Raw genomic sequence first — 27,888 nt, forward strand, 5'->3', positions numbered from 1 at the left:
TAAATAATACCAGAGGAGTATTTAATATATCAGTCGATCTTACCCTATTATACATATGTATGCCTTGTCAAACAAATTAGGAAGACTCTTTCTGAATTAGGCAAGATGTGGAGTATTAATATACAGTCCTCCGAATGTCTGTGGCAAACAATCATTTTATCAATTTTCAACCAAAGAAAGGCATGCCACCAAGGTAAACCTTAGATCGTGCATTAAAAGCGTCTTACTTTAGAAACCCCATCTACTTATTGGAATTTCACAAACAACCCTTTCAGGATACTAAATCAAATTGAAAGGGCTAAGGATTCAATTCAAATCTACTGTCTAGGAATTCACAGCATCTACACTCTACATGCACAACACACACTATACAAAGAGAGAATTAAACAAATGTACCATTCCTTTCGCCAGATACAGCATGCCCTCTATAGAATATCAACCTCTGAATTGAGCAGCTCTTGATATTCAAGTTCCAGCTACAGAAAGCAATAATATAAGGTTAAAAATGCAGGTCAGATCAAATAGTTGAAACAGGAAAATCTGTTGCATGGAGTTGTTACCTTTGCCTGACTGTGAGCCAGCTTCATCCTCCTATACTCTTCTTGTGCTTTCTTTGAACGGAACATGGACTGAACACGTACTACAGACCTCTCCACACGTTCTTCAGCTTGTTTCCGACTAGTCCTGAAGAAGTCCTCCTCTGTGTCACTTTCCTGCCTCGGTTCTTGCTCTTGTTGGACAGGATTAACCTGAAGTCCACGGAAGCCTTTTCTCTTCAATCGCCATCGCAGGACTGCTTTTTCAAGTACTCCAACAGACCAGAGAATTTTTCGATACTGCTTCCTCTCTTGGTAGCCCCGGAAAGCAGCCTGCATTGAAATACCTGATCAATCCTTTCCTCAAGATAAATTAAGATAAAAAATTAACGACCATGCAATTTTAGAGAACAAAATCTGCTGCTGCTCCCATGTATAAAAGTTGGGGTTGAATTAAATCTTCAATAATATCTAGAACGTAAGAACAGACAGCTGATCTCTTGTCAACCATAAACAGTCAGCCTCCAGTGAACCCAGCTAAAGGAAATGTGAAATAAAAATCAGTCACCCCCGTGGCACATCGATAGATATATAGACATGTAATAAACAAATCATTTACTCAGAAAACTCTCACAGTGACAATTAGAAGTGCCTCTGGTACTGTCTACAATACTTCAGTGGTCTTCCTGCTAAGGAAGAGAAGTGCAGGTTCTCTGTTCAACACCAAAGATGGGGCAAAAACCAATAGAAGGCCGGAAACCCATTCCTAGATCCTACATTCCACGGGACTAATTAAACATTCTCTTGATAGTTTAAGCTTCATTTTATCTTCTTGTAGCGAAAAGTAAGATATGTCTTGATTCCACTCATTCTGAATGCATGAAAGATAAACCTCAATAAAAACTAATCAACATGGTTAGGTGCCTAAGGAAGAAAAGAGATTGACTCGTGAATATCCAGTGGACAATTTGAATGAGCGAAATATCCTTCATAACATATAAAACAAGTCAGGTTAAGATGTGTGCGAACAGCTCCAGTACAATGATTTCAACAAGCAGATCGGGTTGGCAATGCCACGTGTCTCCACAGAAGGCAATCAGATATAACAGAAGCAGGAAGGGTAGCTCTTACTTGGATTTTGATAGCCTGATGTCGCATGTTGAGAAATTCTTTACGCAATTTCCATGCACGGAACCTATACTGGATGCGAGCTGCAGCAGCCATCATCCTCTTTGTGTTATAGTTGCGATAGGCATGTTGAATCTTCATTGCTGCAACAATCATACGGGCCTCATCCTCTGGATTTAAACCTTGAACTGCCTTTACTCGTACTTTTAGTGAGTGCTCCCTAAAGGCAGCCTGTATTCGTGCTGCCGCCTCAGCACTTGTTCGGTAAGCTGCCAACGTATCCTTTAGGTATAGTTGGTCCTCAGTGAGATGTTCATAATCTACTGGATCATTTGTGCTTGTTTCCAGTCGGCCACTAATATTTCCAGCTAAGCTCATGTCATTGAACTGCTCAACCAGAGATTTTTCTGAAAGATAAGCTGCTAAGCCTTCATAACCCTCCATAAAAGCAAGATCAGCAGCAGTACATCCACCAGGAATTTTTGGAGTAGGATCTGTGACTAAGTTTGGCTTTGCCCCAGCAGACAACAGCACTGCAACCATTTTCTCCCTATAAACAAAGTTCAGTCAAATAATTATAGCTATTGGAACCCGACAAGGTGCTAACCTAGGCAGGAGATTGGGTCATTGGTCCAACCATAATAGGTCATTTTGTCAAGAAAATATACTATGACTTTGACACAACATCTCTTGTATTAATAGATATGTCTGTATACCTTATTCTGTTAGTATTTACTACTTTAACTAAACATATAATAATAAAATAAACTTTAATCAACTTTTAAAATAAAACATTAATATGATGGGTTTCATTTTGATTAATATATATATATCAGAAATTCTCTCTTTTAAAAAAATAAATAAATAAGACTTTAAGGAAACGAAGCTACAGATTTTGCAAGTCCAATATGACTTACTCTATCAAAGGCTCACATAAGTCGGATTATTTATTGATTTACTCCTTGTCTATAACATCACAGTATATATTCGAAAGGCAGTTGGCCTAGGTATGAGATGTTTGCTTATAAGCATCCAGTTAATAATAAATAAAATCTCATTATTGCAAAGTGCCAACATTCCTGTTCAACCGACCTGGCTTATGTTTCTCGGTTAATAAAAACCCATACTTGAACTCTCCCTACTTCTATCTTATATTCAGCCTGGTTGATCAGTCAGTTCGAACACGGCCTCATCAACCATGAGATGAACAATACAAGTACATTCAAATATCTAACTGGATTTAAAGGGAGAAAAACTTGTATAGTTGCATGAAAGCATTACTGCATGGAAGGGTAATAAGCAAAAGTGATGCTATATTCAGGTGGTTATATATTTGAATCTGCTTATCTAGGGAGAAAAAGATAGAGAGAAGAATTTGACTTTTGAACAGTGGAACCATACCGGCAAAAAGAAATTGAGTCAATTAGGCCGCAACAAACTTAATGGATTAAGCTAGTCGGATATCCGAGTGCATAAATATGTACCTTCCACAATATGCTGCCCAATGAAGAGCTGTCCATCCAAATTTATCACGAAAATCCAGTGATAAGCCCGATCCTGAAAACAACGAAACAGCCCAAGTATATCCCAGAATTGCGCACAAATGGATTACACCTTGACCTTGCGAATCATATTCAGTAGTCTTACGGCCCAATAGAATCCTTTCTAATAGCCAATCCTTTAATCCGTTTTTCAAGGACGTTTCAAACAGTGCATCTTTTGCTTGAGGAAATGGAGTTTTGTTGTCTTCAGTTGACTTAACCAAGTATTGCCAACTTTTGGAAACCAATGAGGTCTTTGAAGCAAAGTTCCTAGCCTCCTTTATTGCATTAGGCCGTACTTTACTAGAGATAATATCAAGACTCTTATGAGTACCAAAGAGCAAACAAGCAAGCCTCATCTGAAGTCGAAACTCAGCCCAGTTGTACCTCTCTTCCATAGAGGCTGTAGCGTCATGCAAAATTGGAGTACGATACTCAAAATTGACAACTTGGCTTACGGGCTTATGACCATCAAGGCTCATATAAAGATTAACGAATCCCGGGGAATGTGATGATACCCAGCATCGGTAGACCCCAAGTTGAACAATATCAGCTTGAACACTTATGTCGCCGCAGACACAAAATAGGTTGGACTTTGCAAGGTGTAGATAGTTATCATGAAAGACTCCAGTGACCAGGATCTGCAAGAAGTATAGGAACATCGGAAAGTCCAGTAACAAAATCAAAATACATGGTAGTTAATATGGAAGTTGACTGCATGCCAGTTAAATATGTAAAATCCGAAGTGACGATTTGCATTGATGTAGCATGATATAGTTCTTTAACGCCAACTACAAATGCATTTATCTATACATAAAACAGAACTATGTCGGAGTTTAGCTCTCTGCGATTAAAGCATTTGAATTTTCCAAGAATAATTTGTTGTACAAGACAAATTAGCAACAGATTGCTACTTTTGATGCCAAAAGAAAATTCATTTATTTGCATAGGGAAAGAAGAGAAACTTTGCATTTCTAAGCTGAACTTAATCTTTAAAGCTTTTGAAACGTGCAAAAAACTGTTCAGAACAAAGCAGCAAGAGTTGCTACCTTAGATGCCAACTGAAAATGCACTTGCTATATAAAAAAAGCTGAGAAATCAGCCATGGAGTTTCTCCTAGTGTTCAAAACGTTCAAGTTTACAAGCATGTTTTATTACTAAAGAGGTGCAGAATCATATAGCAAACCAAATAACACAGTCATAATAGAGAATAATTACTTGGAAGTAGATAGATAAGAATAGGAAGGGAGAAAAAAAAAACCTTGGTCTTCTCAGTGGAAGATGCCCATGCAGGTGAGACATCAGTGATGTTAAAAAGCTGTTCGGGCAGACAAGGTTGCTGATGATCCTCTGCCAGAGAAGAATATGATTCTTGAATAGATATAACGGGCGATACAAGAGCTGACTCATCCACAGGACATTGTGAATCGGAAATCATGTGGTTGATCCACCTTCCAAAGCTGTCCTGACTCTGCAAACTATCACTGACCAAAGTGTCCAAGGAATCAACACCACCCGCAGAGACAGGATATCCCTTTTGTGCATTCAGATTTGCTAGATTTTCTGTTGTCTGAGGATTTACAGTTTCTGGGAAACCATAAGGTGCACCGTTGCTCCCAGTAACAGGTTGTGTTATGTTATCGAAAGAAGGGATTTCGGCAGACAGACTGCTAGTTACCTGGTGACAGAAACCCAATAGAAGTAACCACAGAAGCTAGCACAAAGTATGAACAAAGTTTTGAGCTAAATAATTTAACGTACTCAAGCAATCTCGTTATATGTTTTATGCATAACATATACAACTATACTTAGAGCCTTCACCTAAACGATTCAGTGATGCAAACTCAATGTTGCATAAATATGTAAAATTAGTCAACAGTCAATTGGTTCTGTCAGCTAGAATAAATAGGCAAAGTTAGGTCTAAGCCACAAATGAGAACCCCTAGAAAAGAGGAAAAATACAGGAAGTCCGAAATAGTATTAAGTAGCACCAACAATCATTTGAGCACAGTCATTTCAAGGCCTCTTTCACCTGGCTGCAGCTTTTCGAAAGTGATTACAGGTGATTTGAAAAATATTATATTATGATAAGACAGAAATAGTTTCCTAACTTCTTATCATCCCAAGAGAAACAATTATAATAGTGAAGATGGTCATGTGAAACGGTGGAAGCTAAATTCATGGCCATCATTTGAATCTTTTCCTAAAAAAGCGAGACAAAACCAGCCCTTTTAATAAATTGTATTTTTATATCTAAAGGACAGAGGCTTTGACAAGAAATCACAGAAGTTAACTGTCCAATAAGCAGAAATAAGACAAAAGGAACATATAAATAAAGGAAAGATAAGATCTTACATTGCTCAAATTGCCGTTCAGCAAAGACTGACTTTGTTGATCGAAATATTGAACCTTAGCTACAAAAAGTCATATCAGAATTAAAGGATGAGAAGGTGCTTTTCAAACAAGCAACTGATTCTGCTGAATCCACGATATTTTACCTCCAGCAGATGTGGTAGAATTGTTGAGGTCATTTGTAACCACTAGATCATCCCATTCAAGTGTGTTGAGCTCAAGAAGCCTCAGTTCATGACTCTTGAGCTTCAAATTGTCATTAACTCCTGCTTACCTCCAAAGCACAAAAACGGATCAGAAATATCATTCATCATAGAAAGTCAACAACAGCATCCACAACATCATCAAAATACCATATTTTAACATACTACTACCATATGTCATCATAAATAAAAATAAACTCTAATCAATGGCTATCTTTGGGAAAGATAAGGGAGAGAAAGATGAGATGGGAGGGGGGAACTCAATATAAAGAGACATGCAGCTTGTCATTAGGTATGGGCCATGTTCATTCCACGTCATTCACTGGCCTGCATCTTGTAGTTTACTACTACCTCTGGTCATAAATATAAAATTTAGATCTTATATTGCGGATCAGAGGTAGTTATATATCTACAGATAGAAAATTCTTTACAGGTCTAATTTGCAATAAATTACACTAAATCCTAAAATTCGTTCTCACCACCAGCATATGGATTGTTGGTCCCAGAATCCAATTCTTCTGATAAAATCAATGGTGCAGTAGGATCAGAAACCGAACTAGAGTTTGAATTTACAGGTGTAGCTGGAGAGCCCTGCAACTGGATCATAAACAACAGATCAACCTACCAAATCGTATTCATCATCCAGATTAAATGGACGGTAAGTGCAAGCCTAATTATAAAGCTGCATCAAGTAGTCCTACACAGAGATAGGCAATACACCTACTATAGATGAGATATTGATGCCAAAATATGCAGCTCACACACACACACAGAGTGAGAGTTTATTGTACAGTGCTCGAGACTGCGAGTAGAAATAAAAGTTGTTTCACCTCATTGAGGACAATGTGTGGATGCAAAAGTCTGTTCCATTTAACTTTGGTGAAAAGAAATATTTGCGAGTTTATAATATTGCTGAAAGGGAACTATATTTATTTTGAGTATGAGATGGTATTCTTGTGGCATTAATAACCTGTAAGTTTCAATCAAACAAGGAAAGTTGGATACCACAACTCAGATAAAGTATGAAACAAAAACAACAAAAAGCAGGCATTATAGATGTTAGAGATGATCATAGAACTATTTAAAAGCCTCCAGTTAACAGCTCAAGCTTTTGGGTTGAAATGACATAGTATGAAAAAAAGTTTGATTCTCACCACCCTCCATTCTCTTAATTAAGTTCAACTTTAAACAGAAAGGAATGGTTGTGCTTTGTCCGTACTTAAGCCCATTGGGCTTTTTGTGTGATAGAACATGTTCGCAATTATAATAAAAACTATTCATGGGCCTTCATTAAGTATACAAATTTTTGGGTTGAAATCATCTTTAATAATATGCAACGTGATAGGAATGATAAAGCAGCACCATTAGAAACAACTGAATTCAAAGACTCAAGCTAAAGTAGTCCAATAGTTTGGATAGTTTATATAAGCATACATAGAATATACTTGACAATCTCAAAGTTAGTTTTTAACAATTCATGATCCAAACCCAACTAATCCCGGACGGTTTCAAAACCACGTGGTGGCCAAGATATCATACTTCAATTAGCAACATTTTAAGATATGAGAGTCATTGATGGGCCTATAATTAAGGGTCACCTCAGTAACTAGGTGTGAAGCGTGAGAGGGTAACAGAGCCAATAGGGCCATTGTTAGCAAATATATATTGGGAGTGAGGGGACAGTGAGAGGTGAGGAACAATTGAGTATAGCGTGGGAGAGACTCTAGCGTCTTAAAATCTAGAGGATTGAGTCTAAGCGAGGAGCTTTCTTTTGTTCTTTTTGTTTTTTGCTGTGTGGTTCTATCGTTCTGTAATTCCCTGAGCTCTTTTCTCCTCTTGTTACTATTTCAGAGGGCGTAACTCAGCTTTGTGACGTCTAATACCAGAATTTTCTTTGGGTTCCAACAGATATCAATAAAATTAATCATAAACCTTCAATTGCTATCTTAGGCATTAGCTGAAATGATCCTTGACAACCTCTGCACTGGGGCCCAAGATATCACACTTTCAGATGATAAAAGGCTCCTCAAGTCCCGTTGGCCCAGAATAGGCGAAATGAACATATGGCCTAAAATAGTCCAGTTATCTTACTCATCTCTTGAAGCTTATATACTTAACCATCAAGTAACCCGCTACACACATCCAATGTGGAACTTAGGAATTCCCGTTGAGCACAGAAGTGACTAGTTCATGCTGTTTGACCAAGGCTATATATATATATATATATATATATATATATGTCATCCGCCCAGACACCAAATGAAAATCTCCAACCAAAGAAATAGAAAACTGTAAGAAATTTAGCATATAGACTAAAATTGTGGTATATGTATGATGTGTTTGTATGCCTCGATCTCAGATCTAAGATCACATACTGACTTAATGCATGTTGGTAAAGTATATGTACTTCCAAATCAGCAATGCAAGATGCAAATCAATTTCCTTAGTCATACTTTTGGGCGAAACAGATCTTTTGAATCTCAAAGGAAGAAAGCAAAAGATAGGAAGAGAACAATCTTACTTCTTGTGTTTCACGATAATGAACAAGAACTATGTGCTCCAGACTCCTGGAAGGGGGGGGGGGGATCAAAAGAACAATCATGAGTCAAATCGAAGTTGCCATTAAACCAATAAGGCACAGGTAATATATAAGCACACTACAGAAGTTTGGACGTGCATAACTGAGGTGTCAAGAGTTAAGCTAACTAAAGATATGCATACTTGTCAAGAAGCCAATAACATCTACGCACAAAACTTGGGTTATCTTGGCCATGTGCATAGTATACATGGATCCTTTCTTCGTTACCAACCTGATTAATGGGGGAAAAATGATTAGAATAAATGTCTAAAAGTAGAAACTGCAAATGTTGCCAATTATTCAATCCACTATCAAAAGCACTTGCAACAAAAAACTGCAGGAAGGAAAGATGATCATGCATTTTGAAAACTATCATTTGATACAAATGTTTTTTCTTACCCCAAAAAAAAAGAAACATAAAGGCAGAAATTAATAACTGCTAGCCAGAAAAATTTTTAAAAATTAAAAAAAGAAAAGATGAAAATGTTGCCCAAATGTCACACAGAAAGAAAGACCGATATGTAACTGAATCATTGTGCAAAAACTTTAGGTTCGTGAATTATAACTTATAAAGCAAAGAGAGTAAACATGTAAATCAACAGCACCCAATTAATTACACAAGTATTTGATACCCAAACCTTGTAAATGCCAAAATTCCCAACAAGAAATTTCTAATTATAGAAGAGAGCACATCAAAGACTGCTGAAAATTTTGGCCAAGTACAAAGAAGCATTGTCAAGAATTTTCCAAACCCAACGCTTAGCAGGCTACTGGTTGCCATGTGTAAGCCAAAATATTATTTATTCTCCACGAAAGTCCATAAATACAGAAGAAAAAGAAGAATTCATCATGCTAATACATGGTAAATTCCTTCATAACCATAACATGATTAATGTTCTTTAAATACAAGTTCAAGAATGAGACACATTAGGTGCCATAAATTTAACATTAACGCAAATAAACACCCTAAGAAAAAGAGAAGACTCACTTTTAAGTGTTCATGAGCTTCCTTCACAGTTTTTCCATCCTTTTTCTTTTTCCAGTTGTATCCATCTTTCCGAAAGTTCCTAAGCATCTTGCGGTCAAATAAAACAATAGTACCACCTGTTTTTCATTTTAATGTTGGGGGGAAAAAAGATATCAATGTCCCTGGTTTGACATCATATAACGGTAGCTAAACAGGAAACTTGTAACTCATGTAAAATAATTTAAAAAAAAAAAAAATTACACTCAACCTTTTATCAATCAACAAGATCGTTATGAACAGAATTATCACAGTGTGACCTCAGATTGCTTCATTAACAACATACACACATTTAGACACAAATGTCCAGACATGCTTTATATTTACAGCAGAAGCTTAGTTTGACAAATGATCTGACGTGACAATGTCATGTGAAAAACCATTCTATCAGAAGGAAGTGATCGATGGAAATTCAAAAGGCAGTAATAAATATGATGAATAGACAATATGAAGACGAATGGTGGATCAGCATGAAAATGATGCATGCACATCCACTTTACCAAAATCATATTGCTGCCAGAAATAGATGATTACTTGGAGGCAAATGCACTGGCTTTACATGGATGGTGAAATACTTGTAATTACTAAGTATAGCATGAATCTCATTAGGGCGAAGCCATCTGCTTTTTGCTTCCTCCATAGTGTTCCTAACATCCAGCTCTGGGGCCACATCAAAGAAATACTTTAGAAAAATTAGAAAAAGATCAATACATACAGATAATCGAAGTCATTGATCGCTAACCAATCACTAAGTAGTGCAGGTAGGATTTGAAACCAGGAAAACAAAAGCGCACAGTGAACTAATAAGTTGTCAGCCTTCTTTAACCCCATGTCAAGAGGTACAAGTGAGGACTATTGTACCAAACCCCGTGATATACTATCATATCAAACCGAAAGTTAGGATTATGACAAACCACCATTCCAGATCCAAATATATTACTTCTCTCTTTCCTGTCAGTAAAGTCTAAGAACTGGCGAAATAATATGATATCTCAATTGATTTATGAGTTATACAGACATTCCATAGCTTGATGTTATCGCATTTATCTGAACATCTAGCAGAAGTCAACACACATATTGCAATTCCAAGCTTCTAACGCCATTACCCTGCACTTCTCACTGCGTGAGGTACTAACATATAACATATACTACATTTTGGGCACTTCACCTAGTTACAAGAAACAATTTTCCGTCCATTTTATATTCCATATTGTTCTCAGGAAACACTACGAATTATTCCAAGTGGGCTTCAGCTTTTGCTGAAGCTACATCATTTCAAGTGCACTGTAGAAGAATCCTCCGACATTAATCACTCATTTCTGTTGATAATTAAGAGAAAGTTAATTTTGTAACCAAATCTAATGATCCCGTGGGCGCTATCCAGAAATTCCGGTAATTTTTACTTCATTCACGAGACATGATTTAGAACGACCCGTCTCTTTTTCACTTATAGGCCGCTTTCTACACTGCACTCTTGCATTTTTCCAGACAAACTAACTCCAAAAGCAAGCAAAAAATAGCAACCATCCCACCCCCAAAAAAAAAAAAAACAGAAATAACAGTAAAAACAGGAAAAAGAAGAGGAAGAAGAGACTAAAATTTGAAGCTTCAGGTCATTTTTGGCTGAAAATAAAAATAAAGCAGAGAGAGGGAGAGTACAACAGGAAATAGAAAATAGAATAGGCCTCTCGTTTGGGATGATCAGAAAAGAAAGGAGTGGAAGCACGGATGCACCTTGCAATGTATGGAATCCATGTATCTCTGAACAAACAAGTTGCCCCGTTAAGTTGTTTGCCATGGCAGAAACCTCTCAAAAAATTTAAAGACCTCTCGGTGCTCAATTAACCATTGCGAGACTCACAGCCTTCAAAACAAAGAAAATTCGGAAAGCAAAGTAGATAACAACTTTTAGCTGAAAACCAGGTGGGAAGAAATCACAGGACGAGTCGAAAAACGACAGAAAAGATAAGGAGGTCACCTGATTGAAGAGAAAGAAACGTAAGAGGAAATCAAAGCGGAAATACACTCACTCTGCGCAGCAACTTCGAGCCTTTCTTTTTGGGGGGGGGGGGGGGGGTCTAGCTCGGAGACTTCTTGTCTGCAAGTCTTAGCCAGGCAGGCTAAAATTAAAACGACTTTTTGGGTGTCGTAGATTGGCTGGCTGAGGCAAATTGCAATTAAAATTAATTAATATTTATTTAATTAATTTCTTTTTAATGTCTTATCAGGAAAAACTAAAAATAAAACCCGAAATTTAACGAGACTTATCGGGAACCATATGAACTCCACCCCAGCCGGACAACGAGCTACCGAGCACTCCTAAAATCAGATCAGAGGATATTTAGATAGAAACCAAATCATAATTTAGAAGTGATTTTATGATATAGACAGTAAATATATAGGGAAATTTATTTTGATTTATGAAAAAATATTTTTGTAAAAAAAACCGCTTTTTACAGTTTCTAAACACAACCTGAATAATATATTTGAGAAGAAATTTTTTCTTTTTATTATTTAACGGTCGTAGAGATATCCGTGAAAGCCATCATCTATAGACAGCAACAAACAAAATGTCAAAAAATCGTTGTGCCATTCGTAACTACGAGCACTTGCTGCTCAGGTAATAGCTCTGTCGTTACCATATGACAGTTTACATTTTGGCGATAAAATATGGATTACAAAACCGGTCAGTTTGTTTTTTTGAAAGTTCGTGAATGTATCGTTTGAGAACGAAGGTCTTTAACCCGAAGTGCCCCAGCAACTTCATCTTGTTTGATCTTTATCCCAGGCAACAAGGTGAATCTTCCTCCCATCCTGTCTTTGATTCCAAAGGAAAACACTAATTGCATTTTTCAATCATATTCAGATTTCAGAACACCCTTGGGAAGTAGCACGCACGACCTGCATCTGCTAGTTGGGTGAGGCAGAAAACATAAATTCGACGCCAACAATCCATCACGCCATATTAAGGAATTTACCCTTCCAAATTGCGAATGTCTCGTTAACTTTATAATTTATTATTCCCCTGGTGCTTATGATAAACTTCAAATAATCAATTCATATATAACAAATAATTAGTTAAAATTAGTCAAAAATAATAAATAGGTTAAAAATATATTTTTGTTTCTATATATGTTATGAGAAAAATGATAAAAGAGAAATTTATAAGGGTAACATTGAAAAAAAAAATACATCAAATATTAAGACAAATTTAAAGTAAAGCTTATAAAATAGACCACTTCACTTTTTCAAATTTGAAGCTTATGAATAAAACCGGAGCGAGTACTTACTGCTTTTCTGGTCCCAAATACAGGTCCCATTTGTAATATACTCATGTGGTTTTATTTATAGGATAGAAAAAGAAGATTTTGTTTATTCTATTTATAAAGTATTGGGAAAAAATTTTTATATGAATATACAATTTTATTCTTTCTTTATTACTCCTTTTGTCTCTTATTATAAGATCATTTTAACTAAATTTTTCCGTTTAAAAAATCAGTTAAAATTAGTTAAAAATATTTAATATGTAGCAAATGCAATGTTTTCCTAGATGTACCCCTATATATAAATGAGTAAATATGAGAGAGTAATAATGAGATAAATAAAGAAAGAGAATATATTAAATGTATTAAATTAGAGTTAAAATAAATAATAATGCATTAAATATTCAAACAAATTCAAAAAGAATCTTATAAAAAAGGACAGATCCATTTAAAATATTAAATCTTATAATAAAAGACCAAAGGAGTATTGTGTTGACTTTATTTATATAAAAAATAATATATATTAAATAGAAATAAAATTAAAAAATTGTTGAATTTTAAATGGGAGTTAATAAAGTTTAAAACTTTTCTAGATTTATGTAAAAAAATGATTTATAAATAATATTAAAGAAATAAATTAAATTAACAAAAGTAGGTGTCTTTACCCCTTTTGTTAGATTCCAAAGGATAAAAAGATAAAAAGACTAAGAGGATATTTGGATAGAAATTAAACTATAATTTTAAAAATATTTTTACAGTATACGAAATAAATATATAAAAAATATATTTCATTTTATAGAAAAAATGTTTCTAAAAGTATTTTTTTTATCTTATCAAACACCCTCTGAATGTCTTGTGCCGACAATTTTGTCTTTTTGAAATCCTTTGTCCCTGGTCAAAAGAAAAGGGAATCCTTTTTCGATTCTGTGCCTTAAGTCGTACTCCTTTAGCCTGATTCATGTTGATGCTTTTTTCCTCTCTCTTAATATAAACTGAAAAAAACTGGTCCCATTTCAACATGTTCAAACGATTGAGAAAAATTTTAAATTATATTAACTTATTATTAAAAGGGTTAATTAATCTGCAAGTCCTTATAATTTCAACGAATTTTGAATCAGGTCCCTATAGTTTTTTTTTTTTATCAGGTCCTTATGCTTTTATCTTTTTTTAATTAAGTCCTTGTATTTATTTTTCTTTTAATTAAGTCTTTATAATTTCACTAAATTTTAATCAGGTCCATGTAGTTTTAATTTTATTTATTAATTAAATATAAGCTTAATTAAATAGGTTAATACTGAAATATAAAATATTAATACTTAAATTAAATTAATAATTATGTAATAAAAAAAGTAATAGAATTAATTAATTCAGGAAAAGTTTTTAGAACAATTAATTTTTTTGCTGAAAAAATTAAAATTATTATAATAATTCAATATCTTTAGAATATTATTGTTTATAAACTAATATTAAATAATATATACTCTTTTATGTTTATATAATAGTACTATTAGAATTTATAAAATAAAAAATAAAAAATTCAGGGACTTAATTAAAATAAGGTGAACTTATAAGGACTTGATAAAAAGAAAATAAATACAAGGACCTAATTAAAAACAGTGAAAGTATAAGGACCTGATAAAAAGAAAAAAAACTATAAGGACCTGATTCAAAATTAGTTGAAATTATAAGGAGTTGCGGATTAATTATCCCTTATTAAAATACAACAATTTTTTAATTTTATCTTTATTTAATATATACATATTTTAAAAAATACTATAGCTATTCATACTATAATAAATAAAAAACAAAATAAATATTTATGTTAAAAATTTAATATTAAAAATTTAATAAAATAATTTATAAATAAAACAATAAAAAAAACTTATCTCTCAATCATATTAATAGGACCGGAGGAGTATTCATCATTTTTTACTTTTGACTCATATAAAACTTACTTTTAAAACTTTTTATTCATCGAGTGTTGGTTAAACTTAAAAGTAATTTTAAAAAATTATTTTACATAAATCGAAATAAAATTTTTTTACATATTTATTTTATATACTATAAAATTATTTTTAAAACTATGATTTAATTTCTATCTAAATATTTTTTGGTATAATTCAGTGTCTATGATTATTAAATTCTTACAACATTGATTCCCACCATTAAAATTACTTAACTAATCTTAATAAATTAAAGGCTAAAGTATATTTTTAGTCCTTTAACTTTGTACAAGATTTTATTTTGATCCATTAATTTTAAAAAGTAAATTTTTAATCCTATAATCCTAAAACTGTTAACAAAAAATTATGATGATATTTAGCTCTTGAATGTTAATAAAAAATATTAAATGCTAACATATAAATTTAATATTCAAAATAACTATGATTGTTAGAAAAAAATTAACATTTAAGACTAACAATTTTGCAATTAAATGACTAAGAATATATTTTTTAAAGTTAATAGATAAAACTGAAACCTTATATAAAATTATAAGACTAAATGTATATTTTAATCTAAAATAAAAGGTTAAATAAACTATTCCTATGGCAAGTTCGGGCACAAGGGCATTGTATAGTTAGTTAACCGCGACAAATCGGAAATGTGAAATGGTCTGTTTTGGCCGCGCGTGGAAATCAGATTCAAGTTCAACATTACTGGTCAAACCTTTTGTCTTCTCCTTATATCTCCATTTTCCTGTTTGTGGGCGTGGCTCACGTGGTGTCGGTCCTAAACATAAACCATTATCTTTGGTATTTATTTAACATGTCAGTTAAGAATAACTCACCGTATCAATTTGTACCTTATCATAATTGGATAAAACTTAATGTTTCGTTTTTTATTATAAATTTTTTTAACTAAATTACGTAATTTAAGAAAACAATTAAAAATAATTAACATCCAGCAAATACAATTTTTTTCAAATATATCCCTATATATAAATGGGTAAATGTGAGTGAATAATAGTAAGATAAATAAAGAAAGAGAATGTATTAAATACATTAAACTAAAAGTAAAATAGGTAATAATGCATTAAATGTTTAGGTAAACTAAAAAAAATCTTATAAAAAACCAAACCTATTCAAAAAATTGAATCTTATAATAACAAACGAAAAGAGTATATCGGAGTATATCAAGTTAACCAATCAAATTAAGCCAGCTGTATTCATTTTACAGCGCGCCATTTAACAGCAAAACAACCGATAAACACTCTTTCGTACTTCCTCTGGTTTAAAATATAAACTATGAGGGGTTTGGTTTTTTTATAAGATAATATTTATTTTTATCTAAATATTTAATAAGTTTTTTCTAATTTTGCCCTATATATCATCTCTTCTTTTTAATTTATTTATTATATCTTTTACTTATTTTCTTAATTAATAATGATATATTTGGAAAAAAATATATGTCTTGTATATTTGTTGTTTTAAATTGATTTTAACTAGTTTTAAAATTTAGTTTATGTTTTTTTTGGTGAACAGTTTAGTACATATCTTGAATGGAGGGAGTAGTTCTTTTTCTCCTTATCCCTGTCATTGAGGGGTATTTAAGTAAAAATACGCAGCATAATGATCTAGACAATTCGGAAAAGCCACTTATATTTTACCCCAGGAAAACGTCACTATTCACTAAGGAAAAAAACCCCGGACCGGATCGACCGGTTCAATTAGAAAACCAGTGAACCGCACTGAAATTCGGTCTGGTTTGGTTGTTAAACCGGATATGAAATGAATCAGCAACAAGCCGATTAAACCGGCAAAAACCGGTTTTTAACCGGGTAACCGCCGGTTAGAGTGGGTTACCTTTTTTTTTGGGGCCTCCCAACGGAGGAAGAAGAGGCGAAAGATGAGCCATAAAGAAAGCATATCAGATCTGAAGGAAGGACGAGAGGGAGAGATAGAGAAGGAGAGGAACTTTCGATCATTCCTTGAAGCTAGAGAGTCAGGTCCGTGTTAGTTTTGCTTTCTGAACCCCATCGAAGAAGAAGAAGAAAAAGTTTAGAGTTTGATGAGAGGCGGTGGAAGAAGTGACAAGTGAAAGAGAAGCATTGAAGAAGCAGAAGAAAGAGGAGAAAGACTAAAAGAGACGTAGTGTACGTTGTCTTGGAACAGCAAAATAAAAAGCCAGTCTATCCATAGCCTCTATTCTGCAGGCTTATCATCATTTTTTCTCTATTTTTCGAAGCCTGATATTTGATTGGATTTTTTATCTCATGATATGTTTAAAAAATTAAAAGGCGCGTCTGGCCAAAACGGAGAGGGAAATGAAGTTTCTTTGTTACATTACACATGCAATACTTTATTATTTAAGGATATTTTTAGATATTATCTTGATTAAAAATTTATATAACCAGATAAAAAAATTTATATCAAATATAATATTTTGAATTTTAGTGATTAAAATATTGCGAGGATATGAATATCCTTAATATTGTTGTATTTTGTTGTAATTAAATTATTGTTATATTTTTTTATATTTTGTTATAAATGATTATTAATATTGTTATGTTTTATTATTAATTAATTAAATTGTATTATTTTAATATAACCGATTTAATTCCGATTCGACCCCGATCTAACTATTAACCCTTAAACCACTTTTTTTACTGATTTAATATTTGGTCCGGTTTTTTATAACTTGCTATTCACTATTCAATAAAGTATCACTGCTCAATAAAGTGACTTTGGATGCTAAAAGAAGCATTATCAGCAGCCACCGGTCTCACAACGATTCGCGCTTTCAGATCTCAATAAAAAAAATTATATGGAACGTGCGTGTTTTGTGAGAAATTAAAAAATAAAATACTACCACTCTGATTATTATAACATTACGATTTTCATGACTGTACTTAATGAGGCGCCGGTGTTCTGAAGAAAATAAAGATGGATGTGAAAGTGAAAGGCAATCAAATGAAGATGACGAGGACAGACCTACAAAATTGGCCCTCCCATTTTTTTAATTTCGCCACCTGGAAAATGATAGATCAACACTGACAACAATTATTATGGGTTTATTTCAAATAATTTATAAGTAATTTCTTAATCATAATTTATAAAAATTTTATTTTGACTTGTATAAATATGTTTATGAATGTTTTTTTGAATGCATCTCCAAGCAAGCCCTTGATATATCACATGCGTGCGCATATATGCTCCCGTAACACTTGGTAATTAATACAGTTGTATTTATAATCAACAAAATTAAATTTTAGTCTTTAATGCAGTAAAATATTTATATACATTATATATTTCTAGGTCCTTTGTTAAATATTTGTTGAAGTTTCCCTGTATTTGAATTATTTCAAGCAAAAAGAGCGTAAATAATTAAAGTATCTGGGTAATTATTATTGGCCAATGGGAGGGGCCCATGCATGGCGTTGGTAGGTGGCCACTGGTCATGACAATGAATAGTTTTTTTTTTTGGCCAGAACAATGAATAGTTGAATACTGAGCAGAAAAAGGGAATTCTGAGCAGGGAAAAAAAAGACATTTTTTATTTTATTTATAAGACAGTGAAAAAAAAACTTTTATATGAATGTATAATTTTATTTTTTATTTATATTATTTTATTTATATATAATATAATATATATTAAATATGAATAAAGTTGGAAAATCGTTAACTTTTAAATGAGACTTAATAAATTTTAAATTTTTTTATTTACATAAAACATATTAAAAGTAATTTATAAATAAAATTATAAGAGTAAAATAATAAATGACTGACTACATGCGTGCATAGAATCTTCAAAAGTGGGACGAGAGCTAGTTTTGCATGATTTGGTCACGATTTTTCGGCATTATATACTACGTTACTTTTAAAAAAATGTGTTAGTTTTTTAAGACATCCTTTTTAATTATTTGTATTAGAACTTACCATATTCGATCCTTAAAATAAGAGCTAGTTGATTAATTTAAATAAATTAATAAAATCAGATAATTTAATTATTTGTAATAAATAAGTGTTATATTTTTTAAAATATCCTTGTCAATTAAACGTATTAGCTATAACTATTATTATAAAAATTATCTTTTAAAAAAAGATAATATAAAAGATAAAATATATTAATGTTTTATATTTAAGACTAAAATAAAAATCAAACAAACTTTTAATAGCACACGTCATATTTTTCTTATCGTAAATTACTCCTAGGATATTTCCCCAAGTTTGCCATAATGCCAATGCTAACACCGGTTTAAATTGACTAGCTTTGTCGTAGTTAACATTCATGGAGAAAAAAGTTCTTGACTTGGCTAGGTTAACTCGAATGATCTGGAGCTTCACAAAACGTTCTCATGATTCGTTAATTCATTTATACTTTTTCTCAGTGAAGTAAACTTGAAAACTTGGGACTAATTTTTTTTCCTCTAACTTTTACAATTAAAACCTGGAATATGATTTTACGCAGGAGGAGGGGCAAATAAAAACAAAAGCAATATAATAATTAATAAGGAGCCCCGTCAAACACGCAGAACAGGGCCCCTCGTGTTTGGCTTTAACGTGTTCCGCTCGCCGCCCTGCTTTTTATTTTTAATTATTTCTCAATTGAGAAAATTGCAATCAGGTCTAACACAAGAGAATTAACAACAAAAAGTCCCTTAAAATATGAAATTATTCAGAAATCCTAAAAACCTTATTGCAATGCATTTTATTTATTTAATTATCAAATTATCCTTTTTTTTTTTACATTTGCAATGACAACTGAAAAAACAGTTAATACCAGCCGTAATAGTTATCAATCTTTACACTTTAAATTGTTAATGATTGCTATTGTAGTTGTCATTGCAAACTTAAAAAAAATAAAGATAATTTAGTAATTAAACAAATAAAATTTATTGAAAAAAATTTCTCAGACTTCAAAATAATTTCATGATTTTTAGGGTTTTTTGTATTTAATTTTCTTTGGGACTTAGTTGTAAGTTTTCCATTCTAATTGGTCAAAAAAAAAAAAAGTTTTCCATTCTAATTCCTAGTCCTCTCTAAAACGGGCTACAATGACATCTCGAATTGTCCCCATTTCCAGCATCAGGGGCCCCCGTCCTTGGTTTATTTAAGAGGTCCTTTTTATCTTGAAATCCGACCTAAGCAACACGTGGATTTTCGAGATAGGACATTAATTTTTCATTAAATAAAAAACGAACTCGAGGTTATCCCTGAGTCCAGGGGAAAATTTTCAGGAACATTGTTGACAATTATTTAGAAAATTATATATTTATAAACGAATTCCAGTAATACCTTTATTACCAAATCAGCTTCAATTGCCTCACAAGTTTCTTCAACAATTTGCACCAACATGTCTTTGAATTTTCAGGAGTGATTTTTCCACGAACTCCGTTAACATTTTTTTTTTAAGAATAAACTTAGAAAATCAAGATCTCCTGGCAGAGATAGTTAGCTCCAAGGAAAAATCAAACCGTCTCCGCCACCATCAACGCTTCACCGGAGTAACTCGCCGCGGCCATCACCGACAACCGCCTGCTCCGCCACCAACATTCCGCTCCAATTTTAGTCCTTTTGTCCGAATATTTCAATATGGTCATCTTTTATAAAGGGTGTTTGAGGGAAAATAAACTATAAATTTAAAATAATTTTATGATATATAAAATAAATATATGAAAAAAGTATCATCTTGCACCGTGTGAACGCGGGCCAAACACCCCTGATTTTTCCTCAGCGGCTGAGTAAGACGTAAGTCAATGACATCACCATCACCCATGACATTCTAGTTCATAGGCTCTGGAAGATCGTGCTGCAGTGGGGACCGGTGCTGGGTGGGTTGTAAAAGTAAAATGATATGGTTCTTAGGCCATGAACGTGTTGGGGCGTGGCCCCGACGTAAAAGCAGAAACATAGGAGTAACCTTGGCGAGAATCACATGCTGGTCCTGTCTTGTCCTGAGCTTTCCTGGTGGCCCTTTTCCTTCCTCTCAGGGATTTCATTTGGCCTGCCCTTCCTCTTAACGTTGAACTGATCAGTGCCTGACGCGTTTCGGCGTGGGACGGTTGGAAGCCCAACCCAATTAAAGGCATTAATTGCCAGTTTTAAGTGCATGTCCCCCAAGTCCACAAAACACGCCAGTTACAGAACGAGGACCAATGACAGTTCTCCTGCATATATAGACAACGACTGGGGCCAGAACCCACAGGTATACTCCCACGTGGTCACCCTATTTATTACAGCGCGGGGTGGAATTTTTCTATTTCTACTATTTCTGATGCTAATTATAAGAACTAGTTGACTAATTTAAAGAGATTAAAAAAATAAATTAAGTTAGTTATTTATAATAAATAGATATTTTCTTTCTTAAAATATTCTTATTAATCAAATATATTAGTTAGAACTGTTATTGTTAAAAGGATTATCTTAAAAAAATTCATAAATATAAGACACAAAATAGCTTGGGGTCTAATATTCAAAACCAAAATAAAAATTAAATAAGGTCTTATATTAAAGATTGGAGATAGTATACCGTTCAATATATTATTTTACTATTTATTTAATATTATGTTTGTTTGTTATTTTCTTGAAAATTTTATATATTAAGCAGAGTCAATTTAAAAAGTTGTTAATAAAATTTAAGATTTTTTTACTCTCATAAGGCATGTTGGAAGTAAGGTAAAAGTCGTCGATAAGACAAGAGGAATGTGTGTATCAATAAACAACTACATTTACTATTATTATGTCTCTATATGATAAATTTGAATTGTTGAGCCGAAATCTTAACAGCCTATCATATATGAATCATCATATTAATTTGACATTTCGCAGGAGTGTTTGGCAACCCTCAAAAGTATTTTTAAAAAAATATTTTTTTACAAAATGAAACAAATTTCTTTACATAAACTGTAAAAATATTTTTAAAACCATAATTTGGTTTCTATCCAAACACTTTCTAAGTGTATCTAGTTTCTTTGCCTGGAGAGAAGTCTTTTGTTTTTTTTTGTTTTAAACATTTGGCGTTTTCTTTATTTGCACTTTCAAGAGTTCAATTCTATAAACAAGTTATCTCAGTGGCGACTTATTTTAATGGCTTTTGCATTCCTCTTTTCATATATACAGGGAAAAAAAAAAACAAAAAGGGTTTTTGAGCTTAATAATGACAGCACTTCCGTAAAAGAACAACGAATCAAATATCACAGCATATGTATATATTTAACCAAATACTATCGCAAATACTTTTTTTCTTCTAGGTCCAGTCAAAAATTATGCTTTAAATTAAGACATTTTAACCAATAAATTAAACAGATGGGCTTGTTTAGACTTCGCGTATGTGGCTTTTGACCAAAAAAAAAAAAAGACTTCGCGTCCGTGAGCTCGTCCAGTCCGGCAGGTAGAGAAGTTTAAAAAGGACATTTGTTAAAGTAACAAGGTTCGTTGAGTATTTGATGAAGGTAGTGTTTGGATGAAAATCAAATGATCATTTTAATAATAATTTTACAGTATACAAAATAAATATGTAAAAGAGTTCATCTCGATTTACAGAAAGCAAACAGCCAAAGTGCCAAACACCCCGAAATTGGCTTTAGGAGCCGCAAATCAGATACAATTATACAAATGAATGCCTGATGCTGAACATTGTGCAACACATTGGGAGCCCTTGCAACCAATATGGGCCTAGTACTCTGTGTCAGGCCCAATTCCCTATCCTCCTCCCCTTTTCCTTTTTTTGGGTTATAATAATGGCCCAATACTTTGGGAATAAGAATTAAGGCACCGTTTGGGTGACACCCCAAACCATGGTTTGGGTGATAAGTCACCCAAACACCCACCCAATTTGCACAAACCATGGTTTTGGAAAAAGCAAAAAAATTTTGCTTTTAGAGAAAAAAAGGAGAGTGTGAGAGCCTATAGGATATGTATCTTGTTATTCTTTTTATAAACATGTTTTTTTATAAACATATTTAGGGTGTGTTTGGATGAAACCAAACCGTGGTTTGAAAAAGTGATTCTGGAGAATAGATTCTGGGGAGAATAGATTCTGTGAAGAATAGATTTTGTAAAAAAGTGATTCTGAGAAGTGAGAGTGTTTGGATAGTTGTTATCAGAAGCACTTTTTATATATACAAATTACTAAAAAAAAAGACATAAGTTAATATGGTAATTACAGAAAAATAGATTTTATGATATATTTTAATTTGAAGGAATAAAATTGTTAATATATTTTTACCAACATAATTAATAATACATAAGATAATATAATTAATAAATAATTAATGTGTATATATTTATAAAATATAAGATTAAATATGTTTATCAAAAAATATGTTTATAAAAAAAATAACAAGATACATATCATATAGGCTCTCACACTCTCCCTTTTTTCTCCAAAAGCAAAAAAATTTTGCTTTTTCCAAAACCATGGTTTTGGTTTTTAGAGGGGGTGTTTGGGTGATTGACACCCCAAACCATGGTTTGGGGTGTCACCCAAACACACTCTTAATCTTATATTTGATAAAAATATATACATATTAATTAATTATTAATTATATTATCTTATGTATTATTAATTATGTTAATAAAATATATTATTAACAATTTTATTCCTTCAAATTAAAATATATCATAAAATCTATTTTTCTGTAATTATCATATTAACTTATGTCTTTTTTTTAGTAATTTGTATATATAAAAGTACTTCTGATAACAACTATCCAAACACTCTCACTTCTCAAAATCACTTTTTCATAAAATCTAGGGAAAACTAATATGACAGTCCTTATAGTTTGATCATGTTTTGAATTGAGTCCTTGTAGTTTTTTTTCTTTTTATTGAATCCTTAATCTTTAGACCGTTAATAATATCAGTCCTTGCTGTTAATAAAGCCGTTAATGGATGACGTGGCATTTGAGGTCATCGTCTTTTTCAGTCAACTTCTCTTAGCTTCTCTCCCTCCCTCCTCCTCTCGGTCCACCTCCGCTCCCGCACAACTATTATGATGTTATTATCGTGGTGATTCTTTCATTTCTCTTAAAGTCAGGTCTTCCATTTAGAACATGATCCTTCTGGGATGTTTGAATTATGACAATCGGATAGTGATAGCCATGAAGCCAGTTGCCCAAAGCTTAGAGAATTTTTTTGCATCATGTTCAGTTAGAGTCTTGCTGTTTCTATGGTTTCTCATATGAAACACTTTGGACGATTTGTGCTTATTTAGGATGATGATGGTGACAATAATTTGTTTCAAATCATAGGTTGACATGTGTCTATTTTTTGGTCTATGTGGTAGTGTGGATTTATTTCTGCATCTGAGAAATGCATGACTTGAATTCCTTAAAAATAAGCCCATAAAAGTGATGGCCAAGCAAAAGAGAAGAACGATGTTGTCATGACTTTGGGCGTCTTCTTCTTCTGCAACGTTACATAAGCATCAGCAAAAGCAGCAGAGGGAGGAGAAGGGAAGACGGAATTCATTGCACCTCTCTCATTCCGATTTTTTATTTTGAGAGGAAGTGAAAGTGAGAATTGGGGGTGGTGGAGAAGTTATAAGGAGGGAGAAAGAGCGGTGAGGGTGGAAGGGATAATTGCACACAGATAGTGGTGCGGAACGGAGGTAGATTGAGTGAGGGAGGAAGAGAGAGAGAAGCTAAAGGAGGTCGACTGAGGGGGAGGAAAGGCTCATATGCCATATCATCCATCCTCAATTAGACTAACGGCTTTATTAACAGTAAGGAGTGGAATTATTAACGGTGCAAACATTAAGGATTCAATAAAGAGGAAAAAAACTACAAGGACTCAATTCAAAACATGATAAAACCACAAGGACTGTTAGATTAGTTTTCCCTAAGATCTATTCTTCCCAGAATCTATTCTCCAGAATCACTTTTCCAAACCACGGTTTGGTTTCATCCAAATACACCCTAAATTGGAACCAAGCTGTTAAACTAGTCAAGAGAGATTTATGATTCAATGATCAGAATAATATCTGATTTATCAGTGGGAATTTAACTAATCTCCAAATGCCCCAGATTCAAATAGGCATGTGGAGAGCTATTGGATACAGTGAACGGTTCAAAATCTCTTCTTCTTTTTTCCTTTTTTTTTTCCCATTAGTTTAAAAAGAAATGTACTAGCAATATGATGAATATTAACTACGATATTATTGGCGAAGAGTCCAAATTCCCAATATTATGATGAATATTTCCAATAATTTACTTTATTATAAAATAAAGCGTGGCATATGTTAAATTAATTACTGATGTCCTAATCATGCCGTTATGGCATTAAAGCCTTCCCACAGGGTGGTGCGTTCAATTCAACTTGATGCATGCATGCGTAATAATGTATTACCTCCTGCAGTTAGTTTATCATTTAATTTAGTTTTAAACATAAAATATTCGTTTACTTTGTTTTATCTATTTTTTAATGTAATCCTTATAATAGTTATTCATATTAAATGTTTTATTAAATAGTAGTTCTAACTAATATATACATGATTAGCAGGGATATTTTAAAAAAGAAAACAATACCTATTCATTATAAATAGCTAACTCAACAATTAAATTTATTAACTAGCTCTTATACTACGAATTCAGGCAATATATCATACATGCACGCCGCTATCATGTTAAAAATGGAATGATCATTTTATATCGTAAACAAATATTTTTATTGTGCATAATTAAATTGAATGAGTATAATTAAATTGCGGTTTATTGACTGCACGAAAAATTTAAAAAAAAAATTGACAAGACCCCTACATATTTTAAAGCGTCTCTTACATATAAGACAGCTAATTGTCGTCTCGTGGGTGACTTTCAAGGTCACGGGCACTCCCTGAACAAGGGGTGAGAAGCATTCAAAGTAAAGTGCCAAAAACAAGCAGTACAGCGAAAATTGCTTTTAAGTTCAAATTTAGTGTCTGGTAAAAAAAAAAAACAAATTTAGTGTAATAATTACTTTATTTAATTTTAAATTTAAAAATTTTAATCAGAACCACTCAGAATTAAAAAAAATGTATTCAACATGTTATAGGCATGGCCATGCAACAGGGTATTCATGGGACGGGCCTGATCTAGGCCCAGTGTTCGATCCGAATCACATCTCGGACCTCATACTACAAGATGTTAAATTTTAAAATAACCAGTACTGTAAACAGAAGGCATACCAAAAGGTTTAAATATGTGAAAAATTATCATTTCTTTGTTTTGTTTAAAGAAAAAAAATTACTCCTCTAATCTTTAATATAAGACTCATTTAACTAATTTGATTAGATTAAAAGAGTTAGGTAAGTTAGTTAATTATAAGAAAAGTGACACGTTTTTTTAAAACACCGTAATTATTTTTCTTAATACCCCCTCTCTTTCTTCTACTTGGTTATGGTTGAGGGAGTATCTATTAGGGTAATTTAAAAAAAATTAATAAATATAAGAAATAGATATTATATTTAGGACTAAAACTAATTTAAGAATTGAGTCTTATATTAAGAATCGGAATATAATTTCAAACTTGACCACTTTTTAGATTAAATTTCGCAAAAATAATGTTTTTAATATCCGATGAGATGATTTGTTGGAGCTGGACCAATCAGTGACGTCTGGGGAGTGAAAAATCAACGCAAAGAGTCTTTCCTACACAACGTATTAATGCAACGAAAGACGACCTATTCACATAAAAGGACTAAATATGAGAATTTCAAAAGTTGAGCTTCTCAAACATTCTTACTGAAGTTTCTTTCTACGATGTTCTGTACTAAAATTTTGAAGCTTACATGTAAATTCTTTAATAATCACTTGTAAATTTTATGAATGAACGAACAAGTTTGTTCTTAATACTACTTTCAGTTTTAAATATAAAAACTAATTGACTTATTTGAATAAATTAAAAAAATAAATTAAATTAATTATTTATAATAAATAGGTGTTGTTTTTCTTAAAATACCTTGTTAGAACTATTATTATTAGAATGATTACCTTAAAAAATATATATAAATATGTTTTTTTCCAGCCATGTCACTTGCACGTTTGAGGGAGGATTACGGTAGCGTCCCAATAAAAAAATTGAATTGCCAAAAAATTGATTAGGTTGAATCTATTGTACTATGTAATTTATCATTACATATTCTTCAGTTGTCAACCACCTTTAGGTAGTTAAATTCTTTTAATAGAGCCTAGTTGTAATTTTTCCTACATTTTGGAAGATAGGTATTTCTTTTACTGGGTTCTAGCCAATCAATGGGAATGATTGTGTCAACCCCCGAAAAAAAAAAAAAAAACACATACACAAACACAAAGAAAGAAGCAACTGTCCCGTTATTTTGTCATTCTATGATACCATCAGTATCGTTAGCCAAAAAAATTAATATTACTTCTAATGAAGCTGTTGCAAAAAAGAAATGCCCTGTTTCTCCTTTTTGCAGTTATTGTTGTGGTCACATTGAAACTATTGAACATTGTTTACTCTTATGTGATTGGGTACGTAGAGTTTGGTTTGCCTCACCGCTTGCTATTGTGGTGCATGAGCTAAACGTGGTTTCTTTTGATTTTTGGCTTGCTAAAATCTTGCATGAACTTAAGCAGGATGACTTTTTGAAAGCTGTGGTGGCCTATGTGTGTTGGTACATTTGGAAGGCCCGTTGTGGTTTGATTTTTGAAAACAAAAACCCAGATCTGAATTGGATCTTGACTGCTGCTTCTACTGGTGTAAATGAACTGTGGCGTGTTAAGTGCTGGAGTGAATCTCAATCGGTTTCCTCAGCTAATGAATTAGAAGATATGGTTTGGTCTCCTCCTCCTAATAGTTTAAAATTAAATGTTGATGGCTCTTTTGTAACAGGTACAAATCGTAGTGGTGTGGGCTTTGTACTGCGAGATGCTCAGGGCCAAGTGGTAGATCTATTCTGCCAAAAAGGTAGAGCACTATCAGCTTTTGAGAGTGAAGCTGAGGCGTTACATCAGGCTATCTTTCGCTATAAAGATAGAGAGTTAGGCAAGGTGGATGTGGAATCAGACTGTCTTCCTTTGGTAAAAGCAATCAAGGAAAATACTCATTGTCCTGATTGGAAAGCAAACGGGCTGGTTGCTGATTTAAAGGGCTTTTTTGCTTCCTATACAGACTTTAGCTTATCCTTTGTTCCTAGAAAGTGCAATTTGGTAGTTGATTGGCTAGCTAAATCTGGTTGTAAGGGGATGTGGTCTTTTGGTTGGGAATTGGCTCTCCCATCCCCTCTTTTGATCTTGCTTACTTCTGATAGGTCGAACTGTAGAGAAGGCATAGGATGAAACTTTGTTTCTTTGGAATTAATATACATCGTTTCTTTGACCCAAA

At 32.9% G+C, this 27,888-nt stretch overlaps 2 protein-coding genes across 3 annotated transcripts; one reads left to right on the forward strand and one right to left on the reverse strand.

Moving 5' to 3' along the window:
• Positions 1-227: 227 nt before the first annotated feature.
• LOC114744792 (calmodulin-binding transcription activator 5) lies at positions 228-11,434 on the reverse strand. Of its 2 annotated transcripts, none has more exons than XM_028932945.1 (14): positions 11,341-11,434; positions 11,097-11,226; positions 9,897-10,022; positions 9,327-9,442; positions 8,482-8,570; positions 8,282-8,327; positions 6,240-6,357; positions 5,704-5,826; positions 5,561-5,619; positions 4,467-4,883; positions 3,149-3,846; positions 1,668-2,214; positions 561-869; positions 228-476 (listed from the first exon to the last, which is right to left on the reverse strand). In XM_028932945.1, the coding sequence occupies exons 2-14, from the start codon at positions 11,158-11,160 to the stop codon at positions 426-428; spliced, it is 2,763 nt and encodes a 920-aa protein (XP_028788778.1). In that variant the 5' UTR covers positions 11,161-11,226; positions 11,341-11,434; the 3' UTR covers positions 228-425. The 2 variants fall into 2 exon arrangements, with proteins under 2 accessions (XP_028788778.1, XP_028788779.1); XM_028932946.1 differs by having other exon boundaries at positions 5,704-5,823; positions 11,341-11,433.
• Positions 11,435-20,674: 9,240 nt separating this feature from the next.
• LOC114744799 (uncharacterized) lies at positions 20,675-27,842 on the forward strand. The gene is made up of 2 exons (XM_028932952.1): positions 20,675-20,770; positions 27,141-27,842. Exons 1-2 carry the CDS (start codon positions 20,675-20,677, stop codon positions 27,840-27,842), a joined length of 798 nt encoding a protein of 265 aa, XP_028788785.1.
• Positions 27,843-27,888: the final 46 nt, after the last annotated feature.

Source organism: Neltuma alba, unplaced genomic scaffold (genome assembly GCF_004799145.2).
Source record: "Neltuma alba isolate B1F8T4 unplaced genomic scaffold, ASM479914v2 tig00004449_pilon, whole genome shotgun sequence".
Lineage (NCBI taxonomy): Eukaryota > Viridiplantae > Streptophyta > Magnoliopsida > Fabales > Fabaceae > Neltuma > Neltuma alba.